The sequence below is a fragment of the Heptranchias perlo genome, unplaced genomic scaffold, assembly GCF_035084215.1.
Source record: "Heptranchias perlo isolate sHepPer1 unplaced genomic scaffold, sHepPer1.hap1 HAP1_SCAFFOLD_43, whole genome shotgun sequence".
NCBI lineage: Eukaryota > Metazoa > Chordata > Chondrichthyes > Hexanchiformes > Hexanchidae > Heptranchias > Heptranchias perlo.
The window spans coordinates 7,899,196-7,913,092 of record NW_027139442.1 but is presented as its reverse complement, the minus strand read 5'-3'; the positions used below and the strand labels follow the sequence as shown (position 1 = coordinate 7,913,092).

General features: G+C 45.5%; 1 protein-coding gene across 1 annotated transcript in view; it reads left to right on the top strand.

The window, feature by feature from the left end:
• The window catches only part of LOC137312574 (zinc finger protein 271-like), a 196,985-nt gene extending 183,565 nt beyond the window's left edge, over window positions 1-13,420 (top strand). The window contains exon 3 of the mRNA XM_067979104.1: window positions 12,911-13,420. Within this exon, the coding sequence (XP_067835205.1) occupies window positions 12,911-13,420 (510 nt within the window). The remainder of the gene's footprint in view (window positions 1-12,910) is intronic.
• The last annotated feature ends 477 nt before the right edge of the window (window positions 13,421-13,897 follow it).

Genomic DNA, 13,897 nt, shown 5'->3' with positions numbered 1-13,897 from the left:
ACAAATAAAGTCAGTATGCAGAGAGCCGAAACTGTGGGCCTTTATCTGAAGGCAGGGACGGTGTTTGCCTTACACTGCGACTGTTGTTTTAGTGAAGTTACTCCCTTTGATCCAGAGCTGCTCAGCTTACAAACCTGGCAGAAGAGCTTTTGTTGCGAGCCGTGGTATCATCGACCCAACCTCGGCCGGGTTGGTGAGCAGCCTTTCTCTGCCGCCCACTCTTGACCAGTTTCATGTTCTTCACCTGTCTCACCAGCTGCACCGTTCAGTAACTGCCTTTTCCCACTGTGGTGGTGACAGTCACTGCTCCATGCTGCTCACTGCCAGCGGGACGATGTGATAGGCCGCTGACTCTCGGCGCTTTGTTGCGCAGTGTCTTTATATATTTCTTATCTGACTCGAGTTACAACGAATCGATGGGGAACAGCCTAGATTCCAAACACTTTTGAATATTGTGTTAATGTGTTATTATCAAATTTGTTGGTGAAGAGGCGAGAGAAGGGAGACTAATTAATTAAAGTTTATTGTGTTTCCAGCTCAGGTACCGGCAAGCCCTCAGTGATCAGCTAATTAACGTAACTGGATCTGCTCAGGGCTCCGTGTAATTGCACGGCCCAAAAGCTGCACTGTTTTAAGGTCAGCAACATTTCAAATTATCATCAGCACAGAGCACCTAAAACTGATGCCTTTGACCCGGACGGTTGAATTGTTTTTTTATTTTAAAATGAACTTGGAAATCAATTTATTTGCCAACAACTAACTGCAAATATTCAATTATCCGCCTTCCGGTTACTTTCTACCAACCGGAAAACTGTTTCCAAACTGTGCCCTGTCGGAGTGCTTGGAAATCCCTGGTTTAACAAAGCACCACCTGGAGGATGGGGCAATGATTCTTTGTGCTTCGGAAGCCTGTCGATCGTTACCCTCATTTCTGTAGTAAGAAGATCCCTAAATATCAGGTAATTCAGCAATTGAAAAAGATTCATTCTTGGATTGAGAATTGGCAATTCACAGACTGAAAGCACATTAGAGCAGGAGGAGGCCATTTAATCCCCTCGAGCCTGTTCTGCCATTCAATGAGATCATGGCTGGTCTGTAACCTAACTCCATATACCCGCCTGAGCCCCATATCCCTTAATACTCTTGGTTAACAAAAATCTATCAATCTTAGAAATAAAATTAACAATTGAGCTTCCATCTACTGCCTTTGTTGAAGAGAGTTCCAAACTTCCACCACCCTTTGCGTGCAGAAGTGTTTCCTAATCTCACTCCTGGAAGTTTTGGCTTTAATTTTAGGCTATGTCTAACCCTAACCCTAACCCAAACCCACCCAGCGGAAATCGTTTCTCTCTATCGACCCTATCAGTTCCCATTAATATCTTGAAAACTTCGATTAGGTCACCCCTTACACTTCTAAATTCCAGGGAATGCAACCTTAGTTTGTGTAATGTCTCCTCGTAATATAACACTTGGAGTCCAGATATCATTCCAGTAAATCAAAAGCAAAATACTTCGAAAGCTGGAAATCTGAAATAGAAACAAAAAGTGCTGGAGAAGCTCAGCAAGTCAGACCATAGCTGTGGAGAATGAAAAGTGTCAACGTTTCAGGTCGAAGACCTTTCGCCCGAACTCATTCTAGCAAATCTGCGCTGCACTCCCTCGAAGGCCAATATATACTTCCTGAGGTGTGGTGCCCAGAACTGAACACAGTACACCAGGTGAGGTCTAATCTGGGTTTTTTTTCTAGCTGTAGCATAATTCTACCCCCTTGTTTTCTATTGCTCTCGATATAAAGGCCAGCATTCCATTAGATTTTTGATTATTTTCTGTACCTCTCCATGACATTTTAATGATCTATGTGCATGGACCCCTAAGTTTCTTTGGACCTCCACTGTTTCGAGCTTTTCACCATTTAGAAAGTACACTGATGAACCCTGTTTTCGTCCAAAGTGGATGACCTCACACATGCCTACAATGAAATCCACTTGCCACAGTTTTGCCCATTCACTTAGTCTGTTACTATCTTTCTGGAATGTTATGTTCCCATCTACACTGCTTAAAATGCTGCCTATCTTTTTGTCATTGGCAAACATGGATATATGGATCTCTATCCCGTTATCAAAGTCATTAATAAATCCAGTGAATAGTTGAGGCCCAAAAACAGATCCCTATGTGACACAACTAGTCACATCCTGCCAATTTGAGCCATTATCCCTACTCTGTTTCGTCCCGCTCAGCCAATTTCCTAACCATGTCAATAATTTGCCTTCAATTCCATGAGCTTCAAGTTTAGTTAATAGTCTCTTATGAGCGACTTTATCTAATGCCTTCTGGAAGTCCATATAATCAATATCCATAGACATTCCGCTGTCCTCTACTTTAGTAACCTCTTCAAAAAATTCAATCAGGTTCGTCAGGCATGACCTACCCTTTACAAATCAACGCTGGCTCTCCCTGGTCAGCTGAAAATTTTCAAGGTGTTCAGTCACTCTATCCTTAATGTGGAGATGCCGGTGATGGACTGGGGTTGACAACTGTAAACAATTTTACAACCCCAAGTTATAGTCCAACAAATTGTTGGACTATAACTTGGTGTTGTAAAATTGTTTACAACTCTATCCTTAATTATAGACTCCAGAGGAGGAGAGAGGGGGAATTAGAGGGGGAATTGGTGGATTAAGAAGAGAAAGAGATTGAGAGAAGAGAACCGGGAGGATGAGAGAGAGAGAGAGAGTGAGAGAGGGGAACCAGCCATATAAAAGGGAGGTGGAGAATTAGAGAGGGGAGAGGGATGGATAAAGGGGAGAGAGGAAAGACGAGAGGGGAACTAGATGCATGAAGGGGAGAGGGAGAATCGGAGAGGAGCACAGGAGGATAATGGGGAGAGAGAGAATGATAGAGAGAATGAAAGAGGGGAACCCGGCATATAAATTGAGAGGGAGAATGGGAGTGGAGGCCCAGAAGAATAAAGATGAGAGAGAGAATAAGAGTAGAACCGAGGGATAAAGGAGAGAGAGAATGAAATGAAAACCGAGTGAGAAAGGGGAGTGAGAAAGAATGAAAGGAGAACCGATTGATAAAGGAGTCGGAGAGAGAATAGGAGACGGCCATGCAATCATAAAGAGGGAATGAACATGAGTGAAACTATAGTTTCCTGGGCGCTGCTCCCGCTCCACCACGGTAACTTCAGCGTAAGTGCGGCCAAAACTCCATTTACCTTTGTAAATATAAGTGCATTTTTGACAAAGTTACAGCGACGGAGCTAAAGCAGCTCTGAGGGTGTGTTTCAAACTCAGATTTGCCATTCGTAACACGCAGCAGCCCAAATTCTGTAACTGCACAAGAAATTGATTTAAAATTAAACAGAACTTTGCCTTCAAATTCTGCATTATAATCCTTCAAATTTCTAAAGAAAACTGCTTCATGACGAGCAGACAATTTAACCTCGGGCTTTACAGAGCCAATGTAGCAGCTCTAAGGAGAAAGCAAAACAGTGAGCGGAAGCAGCAAAGGCTACTGCTACCGACAAATTTACAAATGGAGCTAGAAAACTTACTTCACAAATTCTCAGTGCTCCTCAGTGATGTTGAACCTTTTTCAGTAATTATTACCTGAGGCTGCCAATGATTTCTCGCCAGTAGCTCCCACTGAGCATTGCCTCCCGTTTTAACTGGTCACAGTCTCGTCAGATTGCCACACCCTGACATGTTCCCTCCTGCTGTGACATTGGGATGAGATGTATCAGCTGGTCGGCGGGTTAGGAGGATTCCTTGGGATGGTGACCTCCATTCACTTGGTGTCCTGCACTGGGACATCCAGTACTTCCTGTGCTATACTGGGTTGAGATGGCTCAGTGGCGGTGTTCCATTCCATCAATAGTCACTTCTTGTATTTCTGCTCATTGGGGGAAGTTGTTATCAGCTCTGACCTCCCCTTATTACATATAAAAAACTCCATCAGCGATCGTCCCTGGCCATCCCATCTATAGGTGGTGCTTTGAGACCTCTCTGCAGCTCAGTAACATCCGTGTCTCCTTCATTACCTCATCAACTCACTCCATATTTACTCGGTTTTTTTTGAAGGAGATACTCGGGTAATTTGTGTGAGAGTCTGTTCCATACAGTCTTTACTTTTCAGTGACAATCAGTTCAGCTCCTGTGTTCCTGCTCATCATAACTTAGAGCCCTAAACCCTGGAATCATTCTTGGACTCCTCCTCAACCTTGTCCATTGCGTCATTGGAAATACCAATGGCGAGAACTGGAGACAATGTTCCAAATGCTTCGTCACGACAGATCTATCAAAGGTTCGAATGACGTGTTTCAATGCACGTCCTTGAGATACATCCCGCATTTGAGCAACATTGTCCCTAATGTAGCACTGCTTCAGTCAGAGGTCAGAGAGTCCTGTGGATGTATCGGCTGCTGTACAATAGTAAATGAGCTTCACAGTCCCGTGTGCCAGAGGCAAATGCTGCTGGGAACAGAAGGCAAAATGAGATACTAAAGAGGAGGTCTTCAGCTCAGGCTACATACGAACGACACAGGAAGAGGGGCTGCACTGAAACTACATACGGTGAGGGGCTACAGTGGAACTACACATGAAGAGGGTGCATAGTGGTAAAACATGGAGAGGGTGTACAGTGGAACTACATTTGTAGAGGGGCTACAGTGGAATTACATAGAGAGGGCTTCCAGCGGAACTACATGAGGCGAAGGGCTACTGCGGCACTACATAGATATAGGAGTTACAGTTGAACTATATAGCGAGTAGGTGTACATCGTAACTACATAGGGTGAGGGGCTACAGGTGAAATACATATTGGAGAGGGGCTACCGTGGAATTACATATGGAGAGGGGCTACAGTGGAGCTACATAGAGAGAGAGGATACAGTGGAAATACGTAAGGGGAGGGGCTACAGTGGAAATCCATAGGAAGAGGGACTAAATTGGAATTAGAAAGGGAGAGGGACGACAGTGGAATTAGATAGGGAGAGGGGCTACAGTGGAATTAAATAGGGAGAGGGGCTAAAGTGGAATTACATAGGGAGTGGGACTAAAGTGGAATTAAAAAGGGAGAGGAGCTGCAGTGGAATTACATAGGGAGAGGAGCTACAGTGGAATTACATAGGGAGAGGAGCTACAGTGGAATTACGTAGGGAGAGGAGCGACAGTGGAATTACATAGGGAGAGGAGCGACAGTGGAATTACATAGGGAGAGGAGCGACAGTGGACCTACATAAGAGGAGTGGCTGCATAGGAATTACATTGGCAGAGGGACTACGTTTGAACTGCATAAGTGGGGTGAGGGGCGAAATTGGAGCGACATCGGGAGAATGCTAATAACGTAACTACATCGGGAAAGGGGCTATCAGCATCAGTTGTCGGGAATTTACTAGATTCTACAATTAAGAATAGAGTGTCTCAACACCGTGAACATTTCCAGCTGATCAGAGAGAGCCAGCGTGGATTACTAAAGGGTAAAGGATTTGCCTGATGAACCTGATCGAATTTTTTGAAGCGGTGACTAATGTAGTGGAGAAGGGAATTTCTACGGATTTTTTTTAATTCGTTCATGGGAGGTGGGTGTCGCTGGCGAGGCCAACATTTATTGCCCATCTCTAATTGCCCTGGAGAAGGTGGTGGTCAGCTGCATTCTTGAACCGCTGAAGTCCGTGTGGTGATGGTTGTCCCACAGTGCTGTTCGGGAGGGAGTTGCAGGAATTCGACTCAGCGACGATGCTGGAACGGCGATAAGTTCCCAGTCGGGATGGTGTGTGATTTGGAGGGGAACGTGCAGGTGGTGTTGTTCCCATGTGCCTGCTGCCCTTATCCTTCTAGATGGTACACACTGCAGCCACATTGCGCCGGTGGTGAAGGGAGTGAATGTTTCGGGGGGTGGATGGGGTGCCAATCAAGCGGGCTGCTTTATCCTGGATGGTGTCGAGCTTCTTGAGTGTTGTTGGAGCTGCACTCATCCAAACAAGTGGAGAGTATCACATCACACTCCTGACTTGTGCTTTGTAGATGGTGGAAAGTCTTTGGAGAGTCACGAGGTGAGTCACTCGCCTCTGAATGCTGAGACTCTGACCTGCTCTTGTAGCCACAGTATTTATGTGGCTGGTCCAGTTAAGTTTCTGGTCAATGATGACATCCAGGATGTTGATGGTGGGGGATTCGGCGATGGTAATGCCGTTGAATTTCATGTAGAGGTGGTTATACTCTCTCTTGTTGGTGATCGTCATTGCCTGGCACTTTTCTGGCGCGAATATTGCTTGCCATTTATCAGCCCAAGTCTGGATGTTGTCCAGATCTTGCTGCATGCGGGCAAGGACTGCTTCATTATCTGAGTGGTGGGGAATGGAACAAATTCCAACAGCCTGCTGTGTCTGTTCAAGCTCTGATGTTTGGGAACTATTTTATGATTATTGATTATCACCAATGGTGGTATAGTGCCGAGCATTGCTGCATTCCAAGTGGTTGACCCGGGTTTGTTTCCAGGCTATCGCAATTAAGTATTCGCATTAATCCACTTCCTTCTGAAACTCTAAGTTTGGAATCGATTTTGATGCAGTTAACTGGATATTGTTTCCAAAACATAAACGAGTATAATTATAGTAAAATGTTTTCAATGTTCATTTATTTTCCCGATGGAACGAATAGAGGGAAAACATACTCGAAATAGTGATTCACCAAGATTCCAATGGGAGTGAGGAATGCAAATGATATGTTAGCCTTTATCGCAAGTGTGTTGGAATACAAGAGTAAGGGGGTCTTTGTGCAATTGGACGATGAGGAGATATTGTGTAAGATTTGCCTATATTCTGTGGAATTTAGAAGAATGAGAGGTGATCGCATTGAAACGTATAAAATTCTTAGACGGCTTGACAGGCTGAGAGGCTGATTCCTCTTGTTGGAGAGTCAAGAACTAGAGGTCATAGTCTCAAGATAAGGGGTCGGACATTTATGATCGATATGTGGAAAAATTTTTGAACTCAAACGGTTGAGAATCTTTCGAATTCTCTACCCCAGAGGACAGTGGATGCTCAGTTGTTGAGTTGTATTCAAAGCTGAGATCGATAGATTTTTGGACTCCAGGGGAATGAAGGGATATGGGGATGGGGCGGGAAAGTGGAGTTGAGGTCGAAGACCAGCCCTGATCGACTGAATGGCGGAGCAGGCTCGAGGGCTCATATGGCCGACTCCTGCTCATATTTCTTCTGTTCTTATGTGAAGAACCTTATATCCCAGTGTGCTGGCCACACTAGGTTAGGTGGCACAGTAAGCGTTATAGATGGGAGCAGAAAGTTGCAAAGGGACACTGATAGATTAAGTTAGTGGGCAAATCTGTGGCTGATGGAAGTCAAGGTGAGAAAGCGTGAGGTTATCCAATTTGGAACTTAAAAAGATAGATCAGAGTGTTTTCTACATGGCAAGAAGCTAGGAACTGTGGGGGAGGAGAGAAATTTAGGGGTCCAAGTACAGTGATTACTAAATCACTAAACAAAAGTTAAAATGGAGATGAAATTTTGATCTTCATCTCAAGGGAACTGGAATAAAAAGGAGTGGAAGTTTTGTCACAGTTATACAGAGCTCTGGTTAGACCTCATTTAGAGCACGCTGTTCACTTCTGGGCACCGCACTCTCTATAATGGCTTGGAATGATGAAGGGTTTTTTCTCTTTGGGATTCTATGCAATGGGAGGGAATAGGATTTTGTCTTTAAGGATTTTTTCCAGTGCGAGTGAATGAGAAGGGATTTGTTCCATTGGGATTCCTTCTGAGTGCTCTTGCGTTTACTGCGGAGACCTGCATGTTGCCAAATTGCTTTTTGTTTCAATTTGCGCACCCTCGTTTGAACCCTAAAAAGAAAAGTATAAATGGAGTGGAACATGGAAAGGAAATTCGTCAGAAATCAGGTTACCAGCGACGCTTAACAGGGCAGGTAGCTGCTCGCCAGAGAATGCTGAGCCCGATTGGCAAATATCAGCTCACTGTCATTAAATGGGTACGGTCAAAGCACAAACCCAGGAAAATCAAATGAAGCATAACTGGACATCAAACAAGAAACGGGCAAACATTTATTTCATAAAGAGATGATATGTCACAGGGAGTTTTATGTTCAGAACTTGTGATTGCGTGACATTGATCGGTTGAATGTTGGACTGAAGTTTAGATTCACGTTTGTCTTTGGTAATTTCCGTTGGGCAGATGACAGGCAGTCATTTCATTCTGTGGAGCGATGGTCTTGTTCCAGTGGAATAGTCTTCCTGTCATGTTTAGTTTTTCCGAGCATCAACCAGGACGTGCTCTTCCTCGCCGCCAAAGCCATGGTGAGTGGTGTTGGTCTGGTCCCAGTATCAGGGGGAAAGGAGTCAGGAGCGGCTTAACCTTCAAACTTTAGTCCCCAAAAATGGATCGTTTTGTAATAAGAGAAAGTTCGGAAACACAGTTATCAAACCCATCTACTTCCGACAAAGAAAAAAAAAACATGTGTCAGTACGTCATCTTCAACAGAAAGTTCGAGAAATGGCGGACAAACTTCTGCCATGTCGAGATGGTCTGAACCACCGACTAAGAAGGAAACCAAATGGTGGGCGAAGCAGTATAGTGAGGCTTTTTTAAAATGTGTTTTGATCAATTGTGCAAACGCAAAGAAAGATCCAAAGCCCCAGTGTGTTCTTTGCAGCGAGGTGCTTGGAAACAAGTGTTTAAAACCGTCAAAATTAAAAAGACATTTAGAAACAAAACATGGGGAACTCGTTGATCACACGCTTGAATATTTTCAAAGGAAGCAACAGGAATTAAAGTTATCAGCACAAGTTCGTAGTCGGTCAACTGCTCTGAATGATAAGAAAAAACTGGCGTCATATTTGGTCGCATACCGCGTGGCAAAAGAGAAAATGGTCCATAGAGTTGTCGAAAAACTTATTCTTTCACAATCTCAGGATATGCTGCCTACAATCTTCGACGAGAAGCCTGCTGAAAAATTGAGAAGCATTCCTCTCAGTGATAACACAATGTCTCGGCTAATATGTTCTATTGCTGACCATCTGGAAGCCAAGCTTTTTACTTGGTTCCAGTGAGCCGGGGATTTTGCTGTCCAACCTGACGAGAGTGCTGCTATTTCAAATTGTGCAACACTGTTAGTTTCTGTGAGATATGTCGGGCAAGATGACTTTATGGAAGGTTTGTTGTGTTGTCTAACTTTACCAACAAATACAGGAGCACAGATATTCGAAGCACTGCATGCCTGTGTAGATGGATAACACAAATTAGACTCGGAATTCCAAGTGATGGTGCAGCAAATATGACAGGTAGAAATAGCGGAGTTGTGAGAAGAATATCTGAGGCAGCTGGTAATGATGGTTAGAATCAATGTTTCATTCACCAGGAAGCTTTGGCGTCCAAGGGTAATCCCCCTGATCTTATGGCAGTCCTGAAGGAAGTAGTGAAAATTGTTAATTTCATTCAAGGAAGCTCAGTGAACTGCAGTCTTTTTGCTTAGAAATGGGAGCGGTGCTCATTTACTCGTTTACTGCTTCACACTGTTACAACACATTGAGGAGAACAGCATCAATGAAGAAAAAGAGAATGAAATGAAATGTGTCGTACAGTTACATCTCGCTGCTATGTCAGACCATTTTTTTTTTATTCGTTCATGGGATGTGGGCGTCGCTGGCGAGGCCAGCATTTATTGCCCATCCCGAATTGCCCTCGAGAAGGTGGTGATGAGCCGCCATCTTGAACCGCTGCAGTCCGTGTGGTGACGGTTCTCCCACAGTGCTGTTAGGAAGGGAGTTCCAGGATTTTGACCCAGCGACATTGAAGCAACGGCGATATATTTCCAAGTCGGGATGGTGTGTGACTTGGAGGGGAACGTGCAGGTGGTGTTGTTCCCATGCGCCTGCTGCTCTTGTCCTTCTAGCTGGTAGAGGTCGCGGGTTTGGGACGTGCTTTCGAAGAAGCCTTAGCGAGTTGCTGCAGTGCATCCTGTGGATGGTACACACTGCAGCCACAGTGCTCCAGTGGTGAAGGGAGTGAATGTTTAGGGTGATGGATGGGGTGCCAATCAAGCGGGCTGCTTTATCTTGGATGGTGTCGAGCTTCTTGAGTGTTGATGGAGCTGCACTCATCCAGGCAAGTGGAGAGTATTCCATCACACTCCTGACTTGTGCGTTGTAGATGGTGGAAAGTCTTTGGGGAGTCAGGAGGTGAGTCACTCGCCGCAGAATACCCAGCCTCTGACCTGCTCTCGGAGCCACAGTATTTATATGGCTGGTCCAGTTCAGTTTCTGGTCAATGGTGACCCCCAGGATGTTGATGGTGGGGGATTCGGCGATGGTAATGCCGTTGAATGTCAAGGGGAGGTGGTTGGACTCTCTCTTGTTGGAGATGGTCATTGCCTGGCACTTATCTGGCGCGAATATTACTTGCCACTTATGAGCCCAAGCCTGAATGTTGTCCAGGTCTTGCTGCATGCGGGCTCGGACTGCATGCAGCAAGACCTGCAGAGAGATTTGAAAATTTGAAGAAAAAGCGTTGGGTGAAAGATTCTTTTGCTTTCGAAAATCCTGAATCAATAATGAAGCTAAACTTGACGGCTGAGGAAGAAAACGAGCTGATGCGACTCACCTGTGAGCACACTGAAAACACGCCAGAAGTCATTCAGTTTGTCATCGTTTTTGGATCCGTGCTTTCTACGATTATCCACTGTTAAGTAAGATTAGTGTTCTGTTGTTGCTGCCGTTCACAACAGCCTACATGTGCGAACTGGGATTTTCAACTCTGAGAAGGTTAAAAACAAGAGAACGAAACCGATTCAACAGCGCACCTGATATGCGTGGAGCGCTTTCATCTCGTGATCCAGATTGGAACGAGATCATCAACACCAGTCACATTAAGTAAGTGAAACTCAACCTGTTCTTTTTTAAAATTGTATTTGCACTGTATTTAAAATGTTTTTCAACTAAAGTCGTTGTCTAATTTTAGTTATTAGTTGAAGGGAAATGAAGAACAAGCATGCATTGATCTTTATTTGGGATTTGATAAAAACTAAAGTCAGAAGATATTATTGTATTGAATCCCAGGGTGAAGTGTTTTTCTTCCACTGAGTCAAGAAAAAAAAAGTTTGAGGAACAATGTTCTAAATTGTACGGTCAGTGTCTGATCAGCAAACCGGATCTGAATTCCTCAGTCTGTATTTCTGGACACGGATCTGTGCCCGACGCGGGCAATAAAACACTGACCAACACCCGGCGACTAATGACGGCCGCAGGCCCCACAATCCACAGCGCCCCAGAAACCCCTCTATCTCTCCAAGGCGAAGCTGTCCCGATCAGACTGCGCATTCTCCCCAAGCCCGCCTTCCATTCTGGGAGCGCCTCTCTCGTGTCGTTTGTCGCGAGTAGGACTCCGTGGAAACGGGAACAGATACCGGGAAGTGGTGGGTAGGACGAGGGAGGCGCTGGATGAAGGGTTTAATGGAGCCCGGCCCCCCTCCGGCCCGATCGAGCGCCGGAGTCCCCGGCTCGGATTCGAGGCCTGAGCCGGTGTTGCGCAGACAAAGCTCCGCCCCGCTTTGTCCGGGACCCGCACCGCGCATGCTCCGACCATAATCGCTTCTCGCGCCTGCGCACTGCACCCCTTCTAAAGTAGATGGACCGCATTCTACCCCGTGCGCCATTCTGGTTAACGATATCCGCCATTTTGAAAGCCTCTCGCTGATATTTCTGCGACGCGGTTCAGAAGAGCGAGGTTTATCCAATCAAAACCAAAATACTGGCGGTGCTAAAACTCTGAATTAAAAACAGAAAATGATGGAAATACTCAGCAAGTGAGGCAGCATCCGTGGAGAAAGAAACAGAGTTAACTTTTCAGGTCAGAACTAGGGTTTCGTCAGATGTTGAAGATTCAAGTTTTTAAGCAAGGACTGAGCCAGACATAGTGTGTGTGGTGGGGGGAGGGGGAGGGAAAGAACAAATGGGACGGTCTTTGATAGGGTGGAGGGCCGGAGTGATAAAATGAGAAAAGGGGAGGAGAGAGATGGAAACCAGAGAGTGTAGAGCTGAATCCAGCCAGAGTCAGCACCTTGAAGGAAGAGAGAAAACTTAAATGGAAGGAACAATTTTGGAGACGGTGCGATCGACTTGGATTTCAGCAGAGGGAGGAGGGTGAGTGTGTGGGACGGGGATTTACACTCTGGGGGAATGAGCGAGAAGAATGTTCCATCGAAACAAGAATTCCGAATTCTGAATTTCTATCCTGTATTCACAGTGAGGACTTCTTTAAACTCCTTTTACAGGGTATGAGAAGGGGAGGATTTGCAGAAGAGAAATTCAAACCAAACATCACGTCAAGATCTGACAGTTACCCGATTCACCAGCACCTGAAGATCATCGGCCTTTAATTCGAGAAGGAGAAATATTTGTCTGTTCTGTCTGTGGCAAAAGATTTCAAACATCAGTGTAACTGGAAAATCACCGAGACGCACACACCCGAGTGAGAGTGTTCCAGTGCACTGACTGTTGAAAGAGCTTTAACCAGTTACACCGCCTGAAAAAACATCGCACCATTCACAGCGGGCAGAAACCGTACACGTGTTGTGTGTGGACGAGGCTTAAACTGATCGTCCAATCTGGAGAGACACAAGTACACCCGCACCATGGAGAAACCGTGGAAATGTGGGGACTGTGGGAAGGGATTCAGTTCCCCGTCCCGGCTGGAAACTCATCGACGCAGTCACACTGGGGAGAGGCCGTTCCCCTTCTCCGTGTGTGGGAAGGGATTCACTCAATCATCTGGCCTATTGGAACACCAGCGTATTGAAACTGGGAAGAGACCTTTTCAATGTTCTAACTGTGAGAAGAGCTTTTAATATAAAAGGATCGACTAACACACCAACGCACTTACACTCGGGAGACGCCGTTCACCTGCTCCGTGTGTGGGAGGGGATTCACACAAATTTCCAGCCGACTGAAACACCAGCGCATGCAAACTGCTTTGAGGATGTTCACCTGCTCCGTGTGTGGGAAGGGATTCACACAAATTTCCAGCCTGCTGAAACACCTGCGTATGCAGACTGCTTTGAGGCTGTTCACCTGCTCCGTGTGTGGGAAGGGATTCACTCAGTCATCCCACTTGCTGAAACACCAGCGAGTTCACACCTGGGAGAGGCCGTTCACCTGCTCAGTGTGTGGGAAGGGATTAACTCAGTCATCCCACCTCATTGAACACCAACTTGGTCACACCGATAAGAGACCCTTTAGATGTTCTGACTGTCAGAAGAGCTTTAAAAGAACGGGGGATCTGCTGAGACACGAACGTACTCACACTGGGGAGAGGCCGCTCATCTGCTCAGTGTGTGGGATGGCATTCACTCGGTCATTCCACCTGCTGAGTCACCAGCGAGTTCACATGTGACTGCAGGGGTTGGATTCTGCTGTTACTGCTGCTGTTAATCACGTAAAGGACTGAACCATGTTCATTCCGACAGTTGGGGTTTGTTTCTGATTTTAATTACCCCTTAAACTGGGCTGGAGTTTAGTATTCTGTACAAGTGTCAAATAAATCAGCTTTCTTTAAAACGCAGTGTTTCTGGTCCTAGATGTCTCGAAGATAAGACAAGCTGATTGAGGACACATGATGAAGTGAGTGGAATCCATCTTGGAACTGAGTTCCTCCACCTTTTTAAAAGATGGATCTACAAGATGACCAAGGCTGACTGGACAGAGAATTCTATTATATCACAGGGTCCACTTCAATAAGCCTGAGCAGATTTCCACTACCCTTGTGTGAAAAAGAGTTTCCTGATTTCACTCCAAGAACCCAAGCTCTAAATTTAAGGTTATGTCCTCTTGTTCTGGATTCCCCCACAAGAGAAAATAGTTTCTATTTCTA